The sequence below is a fragment of the Erpetoichthys calabaricus genome, chromosome 3 (genome assembly GCF_900747795.2).
Source record: "Erpetoichthys calabaricus chromosome 3, fErpCal1.3, whole genome shotgun sequence".
NCBI classification, from domain to species: domain Eukaryota; kingdom Metazoa; phylum Chordata; class Cladistia; order Polypteriformes; family Polypteridae; genus Erpetoichthys; species Erpetoichthys calabaricus.
Genome location: NC_041396.2, coordinates 250,644,681 through 250,661,510, shown reverse-complemented (window position 1 = coordinate 250,661,510; position 16,830 = coordinate 250,644,681). Strand labels below are relative to the sequence as shown.

Genomic DNA, 16,830 nt, shown 5'->3' with positions numbered 1-16,830 from the left:
TCTCTCCATGTTCATAATAATGAAGTCTTGATTTAAATATGAGTTGTTCAGTTTCTTTAGTTGTTAAGAGGTTGAGCTCTGAATGCAGAGCCTGCCTTTTCCTAGCGTCTCACTTGGGCACCTGGCATGTTCTTGGTCTATTCTAGTAATTTCGTTGATTAGCTCTGATACCTTCTTGGTTTCCAATTTATTTCTGTGGGAAAGATATGAGAAAATCTGACCTGTTAAAAAGGCCTTCAAGGTTTCCCAGAGTGTTCCTGCAGAAATCTCTGAGGGTGTATTTGTCTCTAAAAAAAATTGATTTGGATATAAATTTATGTACAGTTCTCGTCTGCTAATAAAAGTGGATTAAGACACCATCTGCGAGATTTTGTTGAGAGTATTTGGAGCATAGTGATTTTGGCTCCAAAATCAAGTGGGCATGATCAGAAATAACAATAGCGTTGTACTTACAAGATTTAATTGTAGGAAAGAAGTTGTTATCTACAAAACAAATAATCAATTCTTGAGTAGCAATGATGCACTGGTTAGTAGAAGGAATATGCTCTTGAGTTGGGTTTAGAAATCTCCAGGGGTCTGATAGGTTGTGGTCAGTTACAAACTGTGTAATTGTCTTTGTGGTGTTAGATGTCATTGCCCCTGTGGCAGGAGACCTATCTAGGTCTGGATTTAAAACATTAAAGTCCCCAGCCATTATAATTTTATGAGTGTTCACATTGGGAATGGATGCATATACATTTTGCATGAATTCCCTATCATCGACATTGGGTGTATAAATATTTATTAAAATCACTTTACAGTTGTGGGAGATGGCCGGCTGTTCATCCTGGCCAATACCCCCAGGCCGCTAGATGGAGCCCTCCCTGTAGCACGGAAGTGCCCCGAAGACCAGCAGGGAATTATGGACAATCGAGTTTTTATTCCCAACCCTGCTGGACACCGTGGGGCCCACCAGAGGACGCTGCAGGGAGGCTCAAGGACTTGTACGTGCCCTATAACCCGGAAACACGTAATGATCATATGACCTGAAGGAACGACGTGTTTCCGGGTTGAAGAGAAGGACTTTTTATCTGACCCGGAGGTGATAAGAAATCACATGGACTGTAGGATGGGAAACACTTCCGAGTCAGGGGATATAAAAGGACGCTGGGAAAGCCCAGACATTGAGATGAGCTGGGAGGTAGGGTGGCGAAGTGTTTGGGAGAGGAGTGATTATTGTATTGAGAATATTGGCTATTGTATGAGTAGTATGGAGTGGAGGGTGCTTTGTGCATAGTATTATTATTTAATAAATAATAATTGGTCTTTTACCTGGTGTTTGGCGTGGTACCTGAGGGTTCAAGAGGTCGATAAAAGCCTCTACTGCTACACAGTTAAATAAGTTACCTATGACAATCACATACTCGTATCTCCCCTCAGGATCAGATACTACATCTGATACTACAAATGAGACTGTTCTATATGTAAGAATTCCCACACCTCTAGTTTTCTTTGTAAAGCTGGAATGTAATATTTGGCCAGTCAAGTCTTTTGTGCAGCCGAAACTGATCCTTGCTTAATAAGTGGGTCTCCTATAAAAATACTACTTTTAGCATTTAGACCTGTTAGGTGAGAGAATACTTTCTCTTTAATTCGTGATTCAGGCCTTTTACATTCCCGCTCATAAAGCTAACTGTCCAGTATTTGAGACATTGCTTCTGAGCTTTTGTTGTCATTTTTTAGTCTTAACTGAAACTAAGACAGCTTTGACCTTAATTTCCAATTTTCCCAGGAGTTATTTCCCTGAAGGCTATTGTTACGTTGGCATTTATAATTACAATGATTAAAAAGATAGCTTGCTGTCTTTCTTTCTTCCCAAAGTCCCAGTCCTCTGACATACCTAGAAACAGAGCATGTCCAAAACAAAACAAGCCCCCCAGCAGCAGCGTATGGGGGGGAAAAAAAAAATCATTAATTTATTCAGCATATACAATCATATACACATAATTAAAGCATAAACAAAAAGTGTCCGAGAAGGAAAAAGGATGTATAGTTAAAGTACCAGTATCCCTGCAAGTGGATCAAACAACCGGCAAGATCTTCTTTGCCATGCCATGACAGGATGCGACTCATGATCGTATTTCAAAAAAGTGTCGGAATCAGCTTTCTTAACTCTCTTTTTTGCTTCCTCTGTAGTGGTAAAGATGTAATGCTTGTCTTGAATATCCACTTTCAGTATGGCAGGGTACAAGAAGCTGTATCTGATCTCGGCTTTCTGTAAGTGCTGTTTAATGTTGTAAAAGGTTTCACGCTTAGCAGCTGTTGAGGGTGAGAAATCTGGGAAAATGCTGATGTGGTTATTTTCAAATATAATCTCTTGTTTCTGTCTGAGAAGTGACATTATATATAATTTAAATTGTAACTTCTCAAAGCGCATGATAGACTCCTAGGTTTAGAGGTATTTGATCCCCATATGCGGTAAGCTGCTGCTATTTCAGTGTCAGATTTACAGTCCTCTCCATTTATTTTAGAGAATAGCTCAGCTACGAATTTCACTGGGTTTGGACTTTCACGATTCTCTGGAAGACCTTCAATTCTAATATTTTTCCTTCTGCATCCATCTTCCAGTGCAGCAAGTCTGTCTCAGAGTTTTTTGCATTCGGAATTTGTAGCCGTTGCTTTCCCGTCTGCAGTGGATGCCAGATGTTCGGCTGTTTCATCTCGAGTCGTGAATGGTTTTAGAACATATCCTTTAGGTGTTGTGAAGTAAAATTAGGTACATGGTCCTTATGGACAAGCAAGATTAGATAGTAAACTAACAGTGCAGTAAAGGCAGATACGTTAAAATGGCCAGTCACAATGGTTGCTCCCTAGGAAGGCAGTGGAAGGATGAAGTTTACCCACATGTAAAAGGCCTGTTACAACATAAAAATATCTGTTTAGTAGAGAAGAAAAGACAAAACATTTGGTCAGACTCAGCTGGGGAGCCTGATAGTATCTGTTGTTGATAGGATTTTAAATGTGTTGAGCTTGAAAAGCTGGGTACAATGTACAACTTTAAATATCATTTTAACTCTACCACAAATCATAGACAATTAAACAGAAATAAAATCTTTCGTAGTAACTTTCATTCTTCTTTTTCATCCCCTTTATATTTTATTACATTGTAAAATGTGATCATTTTATTTTAATCTATTCATTTTTCTTTCTTTTTAGCTGTCCACTATGTGCTTTACAGCATTGCTTTGTTGTACAATAGACCATTCATTTCCAAACCTTTTGATTTTCTTACAAGTGCTTTATTCGTCACCAAGGGGAAGTTTAAACTTTTCAGTGTATGTATATATATATATATGTGTGTGTGTGTGTGTCTGTGTGTGTGTGTATACTGAATATATAATATTACTCATTCACTTTTCTTAGGTCTAGTGTGTTTTGGTTATATAAAAAAAAAAATGTATCCAATTGGGTTACTCTAATAATTTTTTGTCTGTTAACAGCTGGGTAATGTGAGGCTCACCTGTCTGAAGTCTCTCATGGGCCTTTATGCCAACAAGCAGTTTATTCCAAAGCTGGAACTGTTCACTAGCAGATTCAAGGTGCTGTGTGTGAAAGAAACTAAACATTAACGGGCTTTTTATGCTGCTTTTATCTGTTTAGAGGACTAAAACCTGGTGTGATTCTTTGCAGGACAGAATCCTGTACATGGTCCTGGACAAGGAGAGTGATGTAGCAGTTGAAGCACTTCATCTACTTCTTCTCATCCAGCAGTGAGTGCTCCTTTCTTAGATGAGTTTCCAAGATCTTCATTCATATTTTCTTCTTTTTTCATCTCCTCACTTGTTTATGTTCTATGTAATTACTCTGTTGCACTGTATGTTTGAAAGTGCATAATAAAAACCTAAGTCTGAAATGCATCGACTTACAGTTCCATTTGGGTCCAGACAGTTAGCCATATGTCAAGTTGGCTGTACATCGGTCACATAGCGTACAGGTCATTGCAATTGAGTCCCTGTGGTCTTGTGTGGGTCACTTGTACACATACTTTAAATTGAGCATCACATGTAGATCTTGGAGTTTTGGCCCCAGGTCTTTGTAAGACGGTGTTTCTCAACCACTGGTTCGTACCACCAGTCGGTCGAAGGTTGACATTATTGGTTTGCCAGAGGCCACTGTGGATTGCCTAAGCCATGTGTTTCTTCATGACTGGGTTGTAACCTGGGTTGTTGCTGGTGGTCCATGGTTTGCCAGCATTTGGTCACAGGTAAGACCCGAGTGGGTCTTGTAAGCAATCAGTACATGTTTTCCCGTTTCTATGTAAGCTGGTTTTGGCAATTTCTAGAATATTCTAGAATGTGATTACCCTGTTGTTTTCCTATGGCCATTGACTTCAAGTACGAAATTGCTTGAACTTGTTGTCAATAAATTGGCATATGACTATTTTATTTTAATGTCATACAAGTTTGTGTAATAATGGATGATATTTTACAGTTTTTTACAATTGCTAAAGCACAATTTTGACAACAAGGCTCATTGTTGCAAATCATTTAGCACAATTCACAAAAGACCTCACCCAAAGAGCAAAACACCTCACATATCCTGCAAAATGAAACACTGCAACCAAAACTACATATATAATGATCATAATCAAACTACTGCACTAAATGGCACACATGTCAGTTATATCACCAGATTTTTGTCTAACCAACTACACACTGTTGGGCAAAATGAAAAGCACTCTCATCTTTAGTATGCTCTGCCACAATACTAAAATAGTCCAAATTGTAGAAAATTAGAGTGTTCACATGCACAGAAATATTTGCAGATACACACACATGCATTTGTTTTTTTATTTTTCACCAAACAAGTCAGTGCAACATATGCACAGCAGATATATTTACATTGGAGCGAACAAAAATATGCTCAGAAAAAACAGTAAACTGAAAAAGAAAATGTGCAGAAGAAATATAGAAGAAAAAGAGGCAAGAAAAATAATTAGGCAGCATCTTGCCTCTCAGCTGGGTCTGGCCACAATGCCTCGTCCACATCACAGGCAATATCTTCCCTTGCCAGACATCGAGGGAAAAAGCGCCTTGAGTACCTTATCCATCCCTGAATCGCACCCACATCAATTTCATCACATGCCTCTTCCATAGCCTGCACAAGAGGCATGCGCACATAGGGCTGCCGGTCGTATACCTTCCACCGCCATGCCGAAAAGAACTTTTCTATGGGGTTCAGAAATGGTGAGAATGGTGGGAGGTATTACATGAGAAACAGTGGGTGGTCAGCAAACCAGTTTTGGACTGGGGCTGCATGATGAAAGCTCACGTTGTCCCATACTACAACATACCAGGTTCTTGCATGGTCTGCATCATTCATACGCTCTGGTGGAATGAGAATGTTATGGAGTCTGTCCAGAAATGTTAGAATATGGCCTGTGTTGTATGGTCCAAGGTTGGCATGACGGTGGAGGACACTATGCATATTGGAGATGGCAGCGCACATTGTGATGTTCCCACCACATTGGCCAGGAACATCTATAATGGCTCTGTGGCCAATGACGTTTCTTCCCCTTCTTCTGGTCTTTGCTAGGTTGAAACCAGCCTCATCTATGAAGATGAACTCATGTGGGATTGCATGAGCATCCATTTCCAGTACTCCCTGAAAACAATGAGCTAAAATCAGTCAATATGGTGTTATCCAGTACACTGGGAAACAATGTTGCGTGTAATGTGCTGCAGTCAATATTGTACTTACATCCACATATACTCGTCTGAGCTCTTTGTTTCTTTGAGAGTTTCTCTCAAAAGGCACCTTATACAATTGTTTCAGGCTGATTTGGTTTCGCTTGAGAATGCGAGCCAATGTGGACAGACTGACTCGTTGAATGTTGGTGAATATGGTGTTGTCTTGGATGATGTTGCTTTGAATTTCTCTTAATCTGATTTCATTATTCTACAAGACCAAGTTTACAATGGCAGCTTCCTGTACCCCTGTGAACATTTCGCCCCTTCCTCCACATGGTTGCGTCTCTCAGTCCTTTTACAAAAACAAAAAACAAAAATATAGGGCTTGGACAATGCAGCCTAAAGATTCCCCCACAGTAGAGTAAATTGGACAGGAAACTTGTACAGTTAGTGTATGACATTAGCCATTCATGAAGTACACAGGTGTCACCCGACTGATACACTATGACATGGGGTGTACTACACAGTGTGAAAGACATTTTGGTTGCATACCTGTGCTCCAGTCTAAATGTCCGGATGACAGAGGCGACAGTAAAATGGCTCAAGTTGGGCTGCACTCTACGTCCAGCCTCTTGCATTGTCAGCCCATGGTTGATGACATGATCAATTAAGGTTGCTCTGATTTCATTTGACAGTTGCTGTCTTCTTCGCCCATGACCTTCTATACCAGCTCTACCCCTACCTCTCACTCTTCCTCCCCCTCTCATCCTTACCCTCCCTCTTCTTCTCTCTGCAATGTCTTCCATTGTTCTTGGGAAAAAAAGGTGCTCACCTGTGGTCTTTTTATAGTGCTTACTTCCTGATTGAAGTGGTAACAATTAACCATTGAGGCGTTTGGCCAGGTGGCACATATATTGGCCAATTAGCTCATGTTCTGTCCTTTTGAATGGCAGTGTGTTGTAATGGGAAACATGTGACTTTATGTCAGATTGTTGTGTCTTATGCAGAGAACCATGTTCAGTGCATTTAGAAAGTGCCATTTTGAATTGCAAAATGTGTGTAAAGCAGGAAATGTGTTTAGAGTTTTAGAGACTTGAGAAGAGGTTTTGCTCTCTGTGTGTCAGTTTGAATAATTGTGCTATGCATGTCATTTTTGTGTGTTAGCAATTGTGAAAAACTGTAAGTGTGTTTACATATGAGACACAAAGCATCTATTGTGATAGTGCATGCCTGTCTGTCTGCATAAAACTGCTTGACACCCAGTGGACCAGTATTGTTGAAATGTGGCACATTTATTCTTAAAGGAAATTTGTCTACACAATTCAATTTTCATTAAGATATCTGGAGCAGATAACACCATTCAAAGTTTTGAAATTTAAAAATCATCCATTGAAAACCATTGGTGAATCTGTGAACTTGGTCTATGTTCAAGTATGAATTACATTACTGTTTAAATTTTACCTTGACAGCGGTTATACCAACTTGCATTTTTTGCACATTTCCTGCTAATGATGGCAAAAGAGCCCCAATTGTTTAAACCTTTTATGTTGCACTTTGAGATTTACTGCTAATGTAAGGTGCCCTATAAATAAAATGCATCAATTCAGGTTAATGAAACGCCATCAGACTGCTTACGCTGGTAGGAAGTCGCTGTCACAAGCTACTTGCGTGGGCGGGCAGGTGGTCAATCCTGTCTAGTACAGCCTGGTACATGCAGACACCTCTGCATTAGCAAATTATTTTTGTTTTATGAAGTCTTCTAAGTTGCTTGAGCAAAAAGGGAAAGAGAATCAGTGCACCAGTATTTTACTCCTTCCGTTGCTTTAAGTCCTAACAAGAAAGTCAAATTTTTCTAACTGTAAAAGTATAATTCAAGAAAAAGGTAAAAAAAAAAAAAAAAAAGGTTATCTAGATATGAAGTATTAATCAGACACTAAGCCAACCTCACAGCTCCATTATCTGCAGTTTATAATGATTCACTATTTCATGGACACTATAATTTACTAGGGTGACCAGACCTCCTGTTGACAGTGACATTTCTGATTTCAGGCCATGTGTCCAGAAAAATAACTGAAGAATATCAAAATGTTCTAGTTTTAACAGGGCTGCCCATCTAAAATGTTTTTTTTATTGCCACAAACATTGTTTTGCTGAAACAAATATGTCACAGTATATTTACAACAGTGCACATGAAACTCCAAGGTGGGGGGACCCTGCTTGGTTTACAACTTGTTTATATGTGAACAGCATCTAGAGGAGGAACAAGAAGCACACAAAAATCAAGAGTACCTGTATATATTTGTTTACACTTGTAGCACTGTATGGAATCATATATGTTTATTTGTAAAAGTTCTTTTTTTCCATGACATAATCCTTCTCTGGTGATGAGATAAAGCAGTCATTAGGTAAATGAGGATGGCCTTTATGCGTGGACATATATGCTACACAAGTGTCCTAGTTCAGTACTTTGAAAACCTGGTCACCCTATAATTTACTATCGGTGCCACATTTACCTGATTTCCATAATGGTCACTCCCTGTAATAAAGTTTGCTTATTACTTATGTTATTCCCTAACATTTGCCAATAGCTTTTCAAGTCCCATTTAATGAAAATTATTATGGCCAGATATGCTTAAGCAAAGAAGAAATTAATTAATGTAGGCTTTATATTTTTCTTTAGGTTATGTTTGTTGAAAATTAGAAATTGTCATTGTATATGAATATGGTGTGTATATTTATGTTCATGTGTGATTGAGAGTGGTCCCTGTCTGGGCCTGTTTTTAGCCTTTTACCCAGTCCTAGTGGAATAGCCTCTGGTCCCCACAATCCTGAAATAGATTAAGAGGGTTCTAGACCCTCCCTAGTAAACTTGGTCCTTTTGAGGGCTATAGTGCCTGTACTGCAATGCCATGCAGTTTATATTTTTTCTGTCTTGTTTGATTTAAGGTAGAAATTCTCACTTCAGTAGATCGGCTTTGAACATGTGCCAATTAAATGTGCAGTTTGTACATTGTGTTACACTTTCCCAAATATCCAAATGAAAAAAATTAAAATAAGTATTTGTTAATGTAACAAAGAAGAACATGACTATAATGAATATTTTTTTTTCCCTACAGGAATGCTGAAGATGTTTTAATTGGTGAAGAATGTTGTCGTTTATGCACATTGGTGTTTGCAGCTCATAGAGCGCTAGCCGCTGCTGCAGGACAGTTTTTGTACCAGATGTAAGACTTTGTATTTGCTTACTGCACTGTAATTTTTTTGTGGTGTGCCTGGGTGATCCTGAATTGCAACAACTACGGGGGATAACACTGGTCTCGGTGCTGGGTAAGGTCCTTGCTAGGGTTGTCTTCAATATGATCTGTAATCACTTTCTCACCACCAGCAACTGCAGCAGTCTGATTTTACGCCTAAGAAGTCTAACATCGAAAGCATCCTGGCACTGAGGGTTCTCGTGGATCACAAATGCGAATATTGGCAGAGTTTCTTTGCAGCCTTTGTCGATTTTAGTAAGGCCTTCGACTCAGTTGATCGAGCTGCCCTGTGGGACTCCTGAGACAGGATCCCCTCAAGGATGCTGGATATAGTGGCCAGCCTATACACTGTTACTGTGAGTGCTGTGCAGAGTGGAGGCAGAACCTCTGCATTTTTCCCAGTTGATTCTGGGGTTTGTCAGGGGTGTGTTGCTCCTGCTCTGTTCAATGCTTGCATGGACTGGGTGTTGGGCAAGGTTGTGGGATCCAGCGGCTGTGGGTTATCTGTTGGCGAAGAAAGACTCACTGATCTTGCCTTTGCCGACGATGCTGTGATCTTGGTGGAGTCAATAGAGGCTGTGATCGGGACTTTTGAGAGACTGAGCAAGGAGTCTGAGTGTCTAGGTTTGCGAGTGTCCTGGATAAAAACCAAGGTCCAGGCCTTTAATGACCTCTTACGCACAGCCATCGGCAGTGTGTCTGTCTGCGGAGAGAATGTTGACCTTGTCGAGAGGTTTACTTACCTCGGCAGTGACATTCATGTCTCTGGTGACTCTTCCTATGAAGTCATTAGATAAATTGGGAGAGCATGGGGGTTATGTGGTTGTTGGAAAGGGGTGTATGGTGCTCCCGATACCTATGCAAAAGGACGAAGGTCCATGTCTTTAGAGTCCTGGTGCTTCCTGTCTTGCTATGTGGTTGTGAGACATGGACACTATCCAGTGACCTGAGACGAAGACTGGACTCCTTTGGTACTGTGTCTCTTCAGAGAATCCTTGGGTAACACTAGTTTGACTTTGTGTTGATTGAGCAGTTGCTCATGAACTCCCGAATGATACACGTTAACTGCATTTTGAGGGAGCATCAGTTATGGCACTATGGCTGTGTGGCACAATTCCCCAAGGGTGATCTGGCTTGCAGGATCCTCATTGTTGAGGACCCGAGTGGCAGGACCAGGCCAAGGGGACGCCCTCATAACACCTGGCTGTGGCCGAGAGAGAGTCATATCTAGAGGGTGGGACTGCGCGTCTGCCTGGGTGGTTGCCAACCAGGATCCCGAGCTGTTTTGTGGGTGCTGCAGCACGCTGTACCAGTGTAAGCTCCCTGACCTGACCTGATTTGACCTTACTTGTAGCTACCTTGAGTAACACTCAATATGGAGTTGCTTGAAAAAAATCTGATTTGAAGTTGTGTATTGTTACTGAATTATCCCTATAGTTCTGTTTATCTTTTGATAAATGAGAAATGTCACTAGTCTTTAATCGTAGTGATTAAGTCATTGGCAGTTTTGTTCTGCATCTTTGGTAATGATATCTAATGTTTTCATTTGCCTTTTTTTACCTTTCAATTTTGTATCATTAGTTCTTTAAATAATGCATCTCTTTTTTAAAGATGAAAGTGAAATAGCTTGGCTTTGTTGTGTGCACAGATAATTCCAGTTTGGTCCAATCTAAAACACTGATTCATTCATATAATACACAGCAATCTAAAAGAACAGCATTGCTTTTTTCTCTTTCTTTCATGTGGTACTTGGATTTCTTGCTCTATTCTTTGTTACAATTAACTAAGACTTTTAAAATATATGTACTTTTTATGTACAAGCCAGTTCCATTTTCCAAATCTTCATACTAGGTTGAACATTGCTATAAGAGTTCAATTTGTGCAACTTATTTTAAAGATCAAAACTAATTGAAAAATAAATTAATATTTAGTTAAATTAGACTGTTCAATGTCGTGATGTAACAGCAACACACCAGACCCGACCTGTTGGGGTTTGATGGAGTATTGGACCTAGTGCGATGGTAATTCAAGACGGACACTTGTGCAATGCACTTCTAGGTCTTCGGTCTTGGCATTAAACACAAACCAAGGTAAACCATGTCTTCACTAGCATGGAAGTACGTCAGAAATGTGCACAGTTTTAGTAGAAATTAGCCTGCAGAAAAAGACAGTATCACTTTTGATTGTGATAAAAGGTGGGCATTCCTTTGTGTCTGTGGGCTATAAATATGGCACGAATGAGTCTTTTGATGCACTGAAAGCTGCAAAGACATTACTTTGAGTGTGTAATCAGACACTCTTTGACCATATTAAAAACATTTAAAATGATAAACATTCAAAACCCACTCAGAGGTAATAAGAACGTGGAAACCCTACACATTGACATGGCTATATATTTGTAAAATGAAGACAGTAAAGGTAAATGACGAGACAGTCTAGATATTTTTTTTTTTTTTTTTTTTACTAGGGGGCTTTCATCCTGCTCGCTTCGCTCGCAAACCCCTAACCCCAAAGGGTGCGCTACACTCCAGCCACTTCCTGACTCTGACACTCGTGTTGTGCATTTGGGGCTGAACGCACGCTAAGGAGATGTGGTTGGATTAGCTGCTGGCTTGCTGCTGCTATCGAGCTGCGTGTTCTGCTTGTCGCGCTGCGCGTCGATCATTTAAAACCCGGTACAGCAGCTGTCCTTTTGTCTCAAGACACTGCCTTGTCTCGCGGGATGTTAGTGTCTTTCTTGGGACATTAAAGTGTAAAGAGAAAATCGCGTATCGTCTCCTTCCAAGATTTTTTTTTAATAATAGAGAGATATGTAGTTGTATGTAGTGCTGGGCAGTATGACCAAAATTCTATATCACGGTATTTTTCAAAATTATACTAGTTTCACAGTATTCAACGGTATTTTTTTCCCCATGCATGAGTGGATGTTAACCACATTTTCCACTGCAATTACTGCAGTAGACTGACTCATAATAACCTTTTCCACTGTCATGAGAATTGTACATTGTACAAAAAGACATTTTAATGTGCACACAAGTATTAATACAGGTTTGCATGGCCCCATAAAGTGATAGTTTTCAAGGAGGTGGCACTAATGAAGAGAAGGAATCATATTGCATGACAGTTACAATCAAAATATAGAACCTTTTTATTGAACACATTTTGCAAACAACTTATACTATAATTTTGACAACATATTTTCAACCATCCAAATAGGCATTTATAATTAGTAAAATATCCAGAGGTGTTTGTCAAAAGTTGTATTGCACTGAACCTATCTTAGAAAAGGAATAAATAGTAAATATTTTTTGTAAACCATCTACACTTTCTGTTAATGTTAACAATCTCTGTCTACTGACACGTTAAAGTGACTTTTTCTTAAACAACTTTACCATCATCCATCCATTATCCACCGCTTATCCGAGGTCGGGTCGTGGGAGCAGCAGCCTAAGCAGGGAAGCCCAGACCTCCCTCTCCCTGGCCACCTCCTCCAGCTCCTCTGGGAGGACCCCAAGGCGTTCCAAGGCCAGCCGGGAGATATAATTCCTCCAGCGTGTCCTGGGTCAGCCCCATGGCCTTCTCCCAGTGGGTCATGCCCGGAACACCCCCCACAGGGAGGTGTCCAGGGGGCCTAACCAGATGCCCGAACCACCTCAACTGACTCCTCTCAATGCGGAGGAGCAGCGACTCTACTCCGAGTCTCTCCTGGATAACCAACCATAATGATTACCATCATTAAACTGCATAATATTTAAACTAATAAATAATAACAATAAAATAAATAATAGTGCAAATTCCAGTAATAATACTATTACTTCAAGGCTTCAAGCCCAGGTACATTACACAGTATTCACCAAATAAAAATAAAATAAGTGCAACTTGGTGATGACATCTTTACCAACTGAACCATCATATTGCAAATTGCATTAATATGGACCTTGCTTCAAGCTAAGCTACAGTATATACATAAATAAAACGGCAACTTGCATTTATAATGCTATTTGTGGTATAGCGGGTCCGCGGCTTCAAACAAAAAATATGGCCAGTTTTTAAATCCAGTTAGCCAAGTCCGTCTCCGTTTGCGCTATTGCACAACTGCGGGGAGTTCATCAGATAATTGGGGTGAGTTGCACCTGCATGTGTGGGTACGATCGTTCTCAATTGCTTCATTGGCTTCCTGTGGCGTGTGATTAAGGTGCTGCTCCCACAAAGACATATATTTATGGGCCGGCAGGATGGGGGAAGGAAAAAAGAAAAGATTAGAACAGAAGAAGGTTAAAAAAGGGAAAAAGCAGTCATGGGAGACGATCCAGACACCAGGAAGGAGAAGGCAGCACGAGCTGGAGCTCTGTGTGGGAGTGCAGGCTGAGGTGCTCTAGGGGCTAGTTCACCCCACTGACTAAGCGTGTAGAGTGGGGCGAGCGAAATGTAAGACCTCACAATGGATCCGAGGAGCGACTGAGTATGTACAATGGAAGACGGGAGGTGTGCCGACCTCAGATGGTCTTGGCTGCGCAGCGTGGTGGCAGCAAAGATGGGGGTCGCCATAAAGGAGTTCGTGCTGCAGAGGCTCCGCCAGCAACACCAGTAATGGGTGAGCCGGGAAGACAGAAGGTGGTGGGCTGATTGGGTGAGGAGAGAGACTACATTTTAACCTCTATTTTATCGGATTTATTTATTATGGATTTTATCCCCACGTTTCACTGGTTTTTATGGGTTTGCTCTTTATTTGGGTACTGTGTTTTTTTTGTTTTGTTTTTTTTTTTTTTTTTTACACCGCACAAAGGACACTTTTGGTTTTACTTTTGGCTGTTTTTAATAAAAGCACTTGAGCACTTTCCACCATCCCCTGGCTTCAATGAGATTTGTCAGCTCATCTAGCTCATAACTATTGACGGTGTTGGTTTAACAGACTCACATGTGGGAAGAGGGAGTCTGTAGGGGACTGGCATTGTCACACTATTACACAGTACCCAGGTACATTACACAGTATTCAAGTATTGAGAGAAAAAAATAAATAAAACCAGTGCTACTTGGCTTGCAGTATTATCCAGTACTATAGAAACAGTATTCTCAGAATACTGAAAATAATAACAGAAGATAATAATGGTCCACATCTGACCTTTTAAAACCAAAGTATCTCCAGACAACAGACATGACTCCTTTTTTTCAGCCAAAGTTCTTCTGTGTCATCATGTTCAACTTTATCGTCTGCTACAGCTTCAGTTTTAGAATGTTCTCTGTCCATTTTCAGTGCACAATACCTCCACTAACACATGTACCTCATTGCATGCATGCTTGTTTAGCAGTGTAGCAGTGAAAAGGTCCCCCTTAAACAGTTTCCCGCAGCGTCATGTTCAGAACATTGTTTAGGCTATTTAAACCAGTGTTGCGGTATAAGAAAAATCCATATCATAACAAAAATTTAAAAATCCGTTTTCGGTATGAACCAGTATACCTCCCAGCAATAGTTGTATGGCATTTTTTTCTTTTTTCCAATTAATATTTTTAATGAGTATGCTTTTAATGCTTTAATAAGTAAGACTTTTATAAAGTATGCCTATGGAGTTGAAGCGCTGTGCTAGCCATTGTGCCACAGATGATGATGTTGATGAGGAATTTGTGGATTTTATTTTTCCCTGTAGGTCTTAGAACCTAACCCCCCATGAAGAGCAAGCAATGACTGCATTTTGTGTCTGTGATTTTTTTTTTTTTTTTTTTGGTGAATTTCTCCTTTAAGGTTGTAGTAGTTTACAAACATGTAAACTGTATTAATGTTATATTAATTTTTGCGTACAGTACCTTGTGATTTACCTGTGTAAGCTGCTTCCTGTCCAACATAATGCAAAGTAGGAAAAGTTCCACTAGACTGTCTCTTAAGACCACTTTTCCAGCTGTTTGTCAGTCATAGCCTTCTTTTACGTAATCTTAGCAAGTGTAGTCAGCAGGCATGCTCCCATGAAACTGATGCGACATACCCAGCGATTTGCTATGGTAAAATCAGTGAGGTTTGAATTTATTTTTAGTTGGTGGGGTGGGCTTTGTATGAAGGAGAGCTGACAACCAAGGAATGGTCATCTGGGAGTGCAGTGCATAGATGGCAGTGATGAAGAAAAAAGGAAAATGGGTGTTTTGAACCTCACAAACAGAAGAGAGGCATGTCTTTCTGACATCTTGTATGTTAATGTTTATGTCTAAACAGAATGAGTAAAAGGGCCAAGACTGCAGGTAACACTCGCCTCAGCTTTTAACCCTTCGTAAAGTGCCAGCTCTGTCAGGTAGCATAGGGGCTTTGGACTTCACAAACAGAAGAGAAGCTTATCTTGTCTGATATCTCATGTTTTATGAACCCTGATCAAACAGAAAAAAAGAAATGAATTCCTAAGATTGCTGCTGTTAACCCTTCATAGAGTAGCACAATATAGCTGTTAAAAAAGGGGTTGAGCACAGCTGTACTGAACAGCTAAATTTGACATAGGCTGTGATTTTGAGCATTTAAAGTGACATGGTCAGGAGATGTGATCAGCAAATTTGACATAACCCACGACCAAAAGTCACTTGAGTGTGATTTTTGCTTTAAGCTCTGCATATTCTGTTCTGTGCATTTGTTGTGTTTTTTTAAGTTCTTCCCCAGTGCAGTACTAGACCAGTGATGTTGCTGATTCCCTCTTTGGCTATTTTATATGAAAACAGCTACTTTGTTTAACACTGCAATTTTAATAGGGAATTGTGATAAATTAGGAATAGATTGATGGAAAATGTGTTTAGAGCTCATGGCTTATAAGTGGAAGTTTGCTATTTTTTTTATTATCTTCAAAGGGAGTTGTATAATACTGTTAGTGTGAAGTAGTTGGGGGACGAAAGCGAGTTCCAATTTCATATGGGGTTGGTGTCTGTAGTATAAACCATATTTAATTTTTTTTTTTATTATATTTAATATAATGCTCTTTTGACAGGCTGCAGTTGCAGTATAAGCGTGAAGATGGTTCAAGGCCTCTTATTAGACTGCTTGTTTCCTTCTTTATGCAGAACAAGGTGAGAACATAAGATTATAGTCTCCTTGTTTTTGTGATTATATATTTTGTGTAATCAGTTACCTCTCTTACTTCTTCTTCCGCTAAAAGATGCATGATCATGCAACCTACTTAGTGGACAGTCTATGGGATTGTGCAGCAACAGTTCTTAAAGACTGGGAGGGGATGTCTACACTGCTGCTTGCTAATACAAAAGATGATGAGGAGGAAGGTCAGTTTAAAAATGCCCCATTCTGGGCATGTTTGTAATGATGGAGCTGCTTACTACTTGTTTCTGCTGATTAATGTTAGAAATTTGATTTGCACTGTGGGAAGGGAGTAGTTTTTATTTTCAAACTACTGATTTTTTTTTTGGTCAGGACTGAGTGATGAGGAAGAAAGTGGTCTGATTGAAATCTTAGTTTGCTGTCTCAGACAAGCTGCAGAGGTCCACCCTCCAGCTGGAAGGATCAGTGGACGAAAGGTAAGCTAAGGAGATAACCAAAAATTGTGTGTTAAAATCTGACTTAAGGTAAAAAGGTACTTTCACGCCAGATTTGAAATTTGTGGCTTTAAAAGCAAAGCTGTGTGTAAAGAGCATACAACTGAACATAGACTGAACCTTACGGAAATAGAGACTTTCAAGACTTAGAAGCAAGCTTGTGCAGCTGCCACTATATATCTCGGCTTCTTCTTTATATTGTGTGCCAGGTATCTGCACCTTCTCTAAACCAGTGATATAAAAAATGTAAGAGAGGGAGAGCTTGAGCAGTCTCCTAACAAATACACACAGCTTGTACACACGATAATTCCCAGGAGGTTCCAGTGGCTTGTCTACCTACACCCAGCAAACATTTTAGAATCTTCGTTATAAATGTGCATAGCAGTGTAGCT

The 16,830-nt window shown here is 40.0% G+C and overlaps 1 protein-coding gene across 1 annotated transcript in view; it reads left to right on the top strand.

Annotated features, from left to right (window-relative positions):
* LOC114648777 (cohesin subunit SA-2-like) overlaps positions 1-16,830 on the top strand; it is a 152,512-nt gene that overhangs the window by 70,742 nt on the left and 64,940 nt on the right. Inside the window, exons 11-16 of the mRNA XM_051924767.1 lie at positions 3,480-3,578; positions 3,670-3,749; positions 8,786-8,893; positions 15,880-15,958; positions 16,048-16,168; positions 16,317-16,420. Coding sequence (XP_051780727.1) covers positions 3,480-3,578; positions 3,670-3,749; positions 8,786-8,893; positions 15,880-15,958; positions 16,048-16,168; positions 16,317-16,420 — 591 coding nt within the window. The remainder of the gene's footprint in view (positions 1-3,479; positions 3,579-3,669; positions 3,750-8,785; positions 8,894-15,879; positions 15,959-16,047; positions 16,169-16,316; positions 16,421-16,830) is intronic.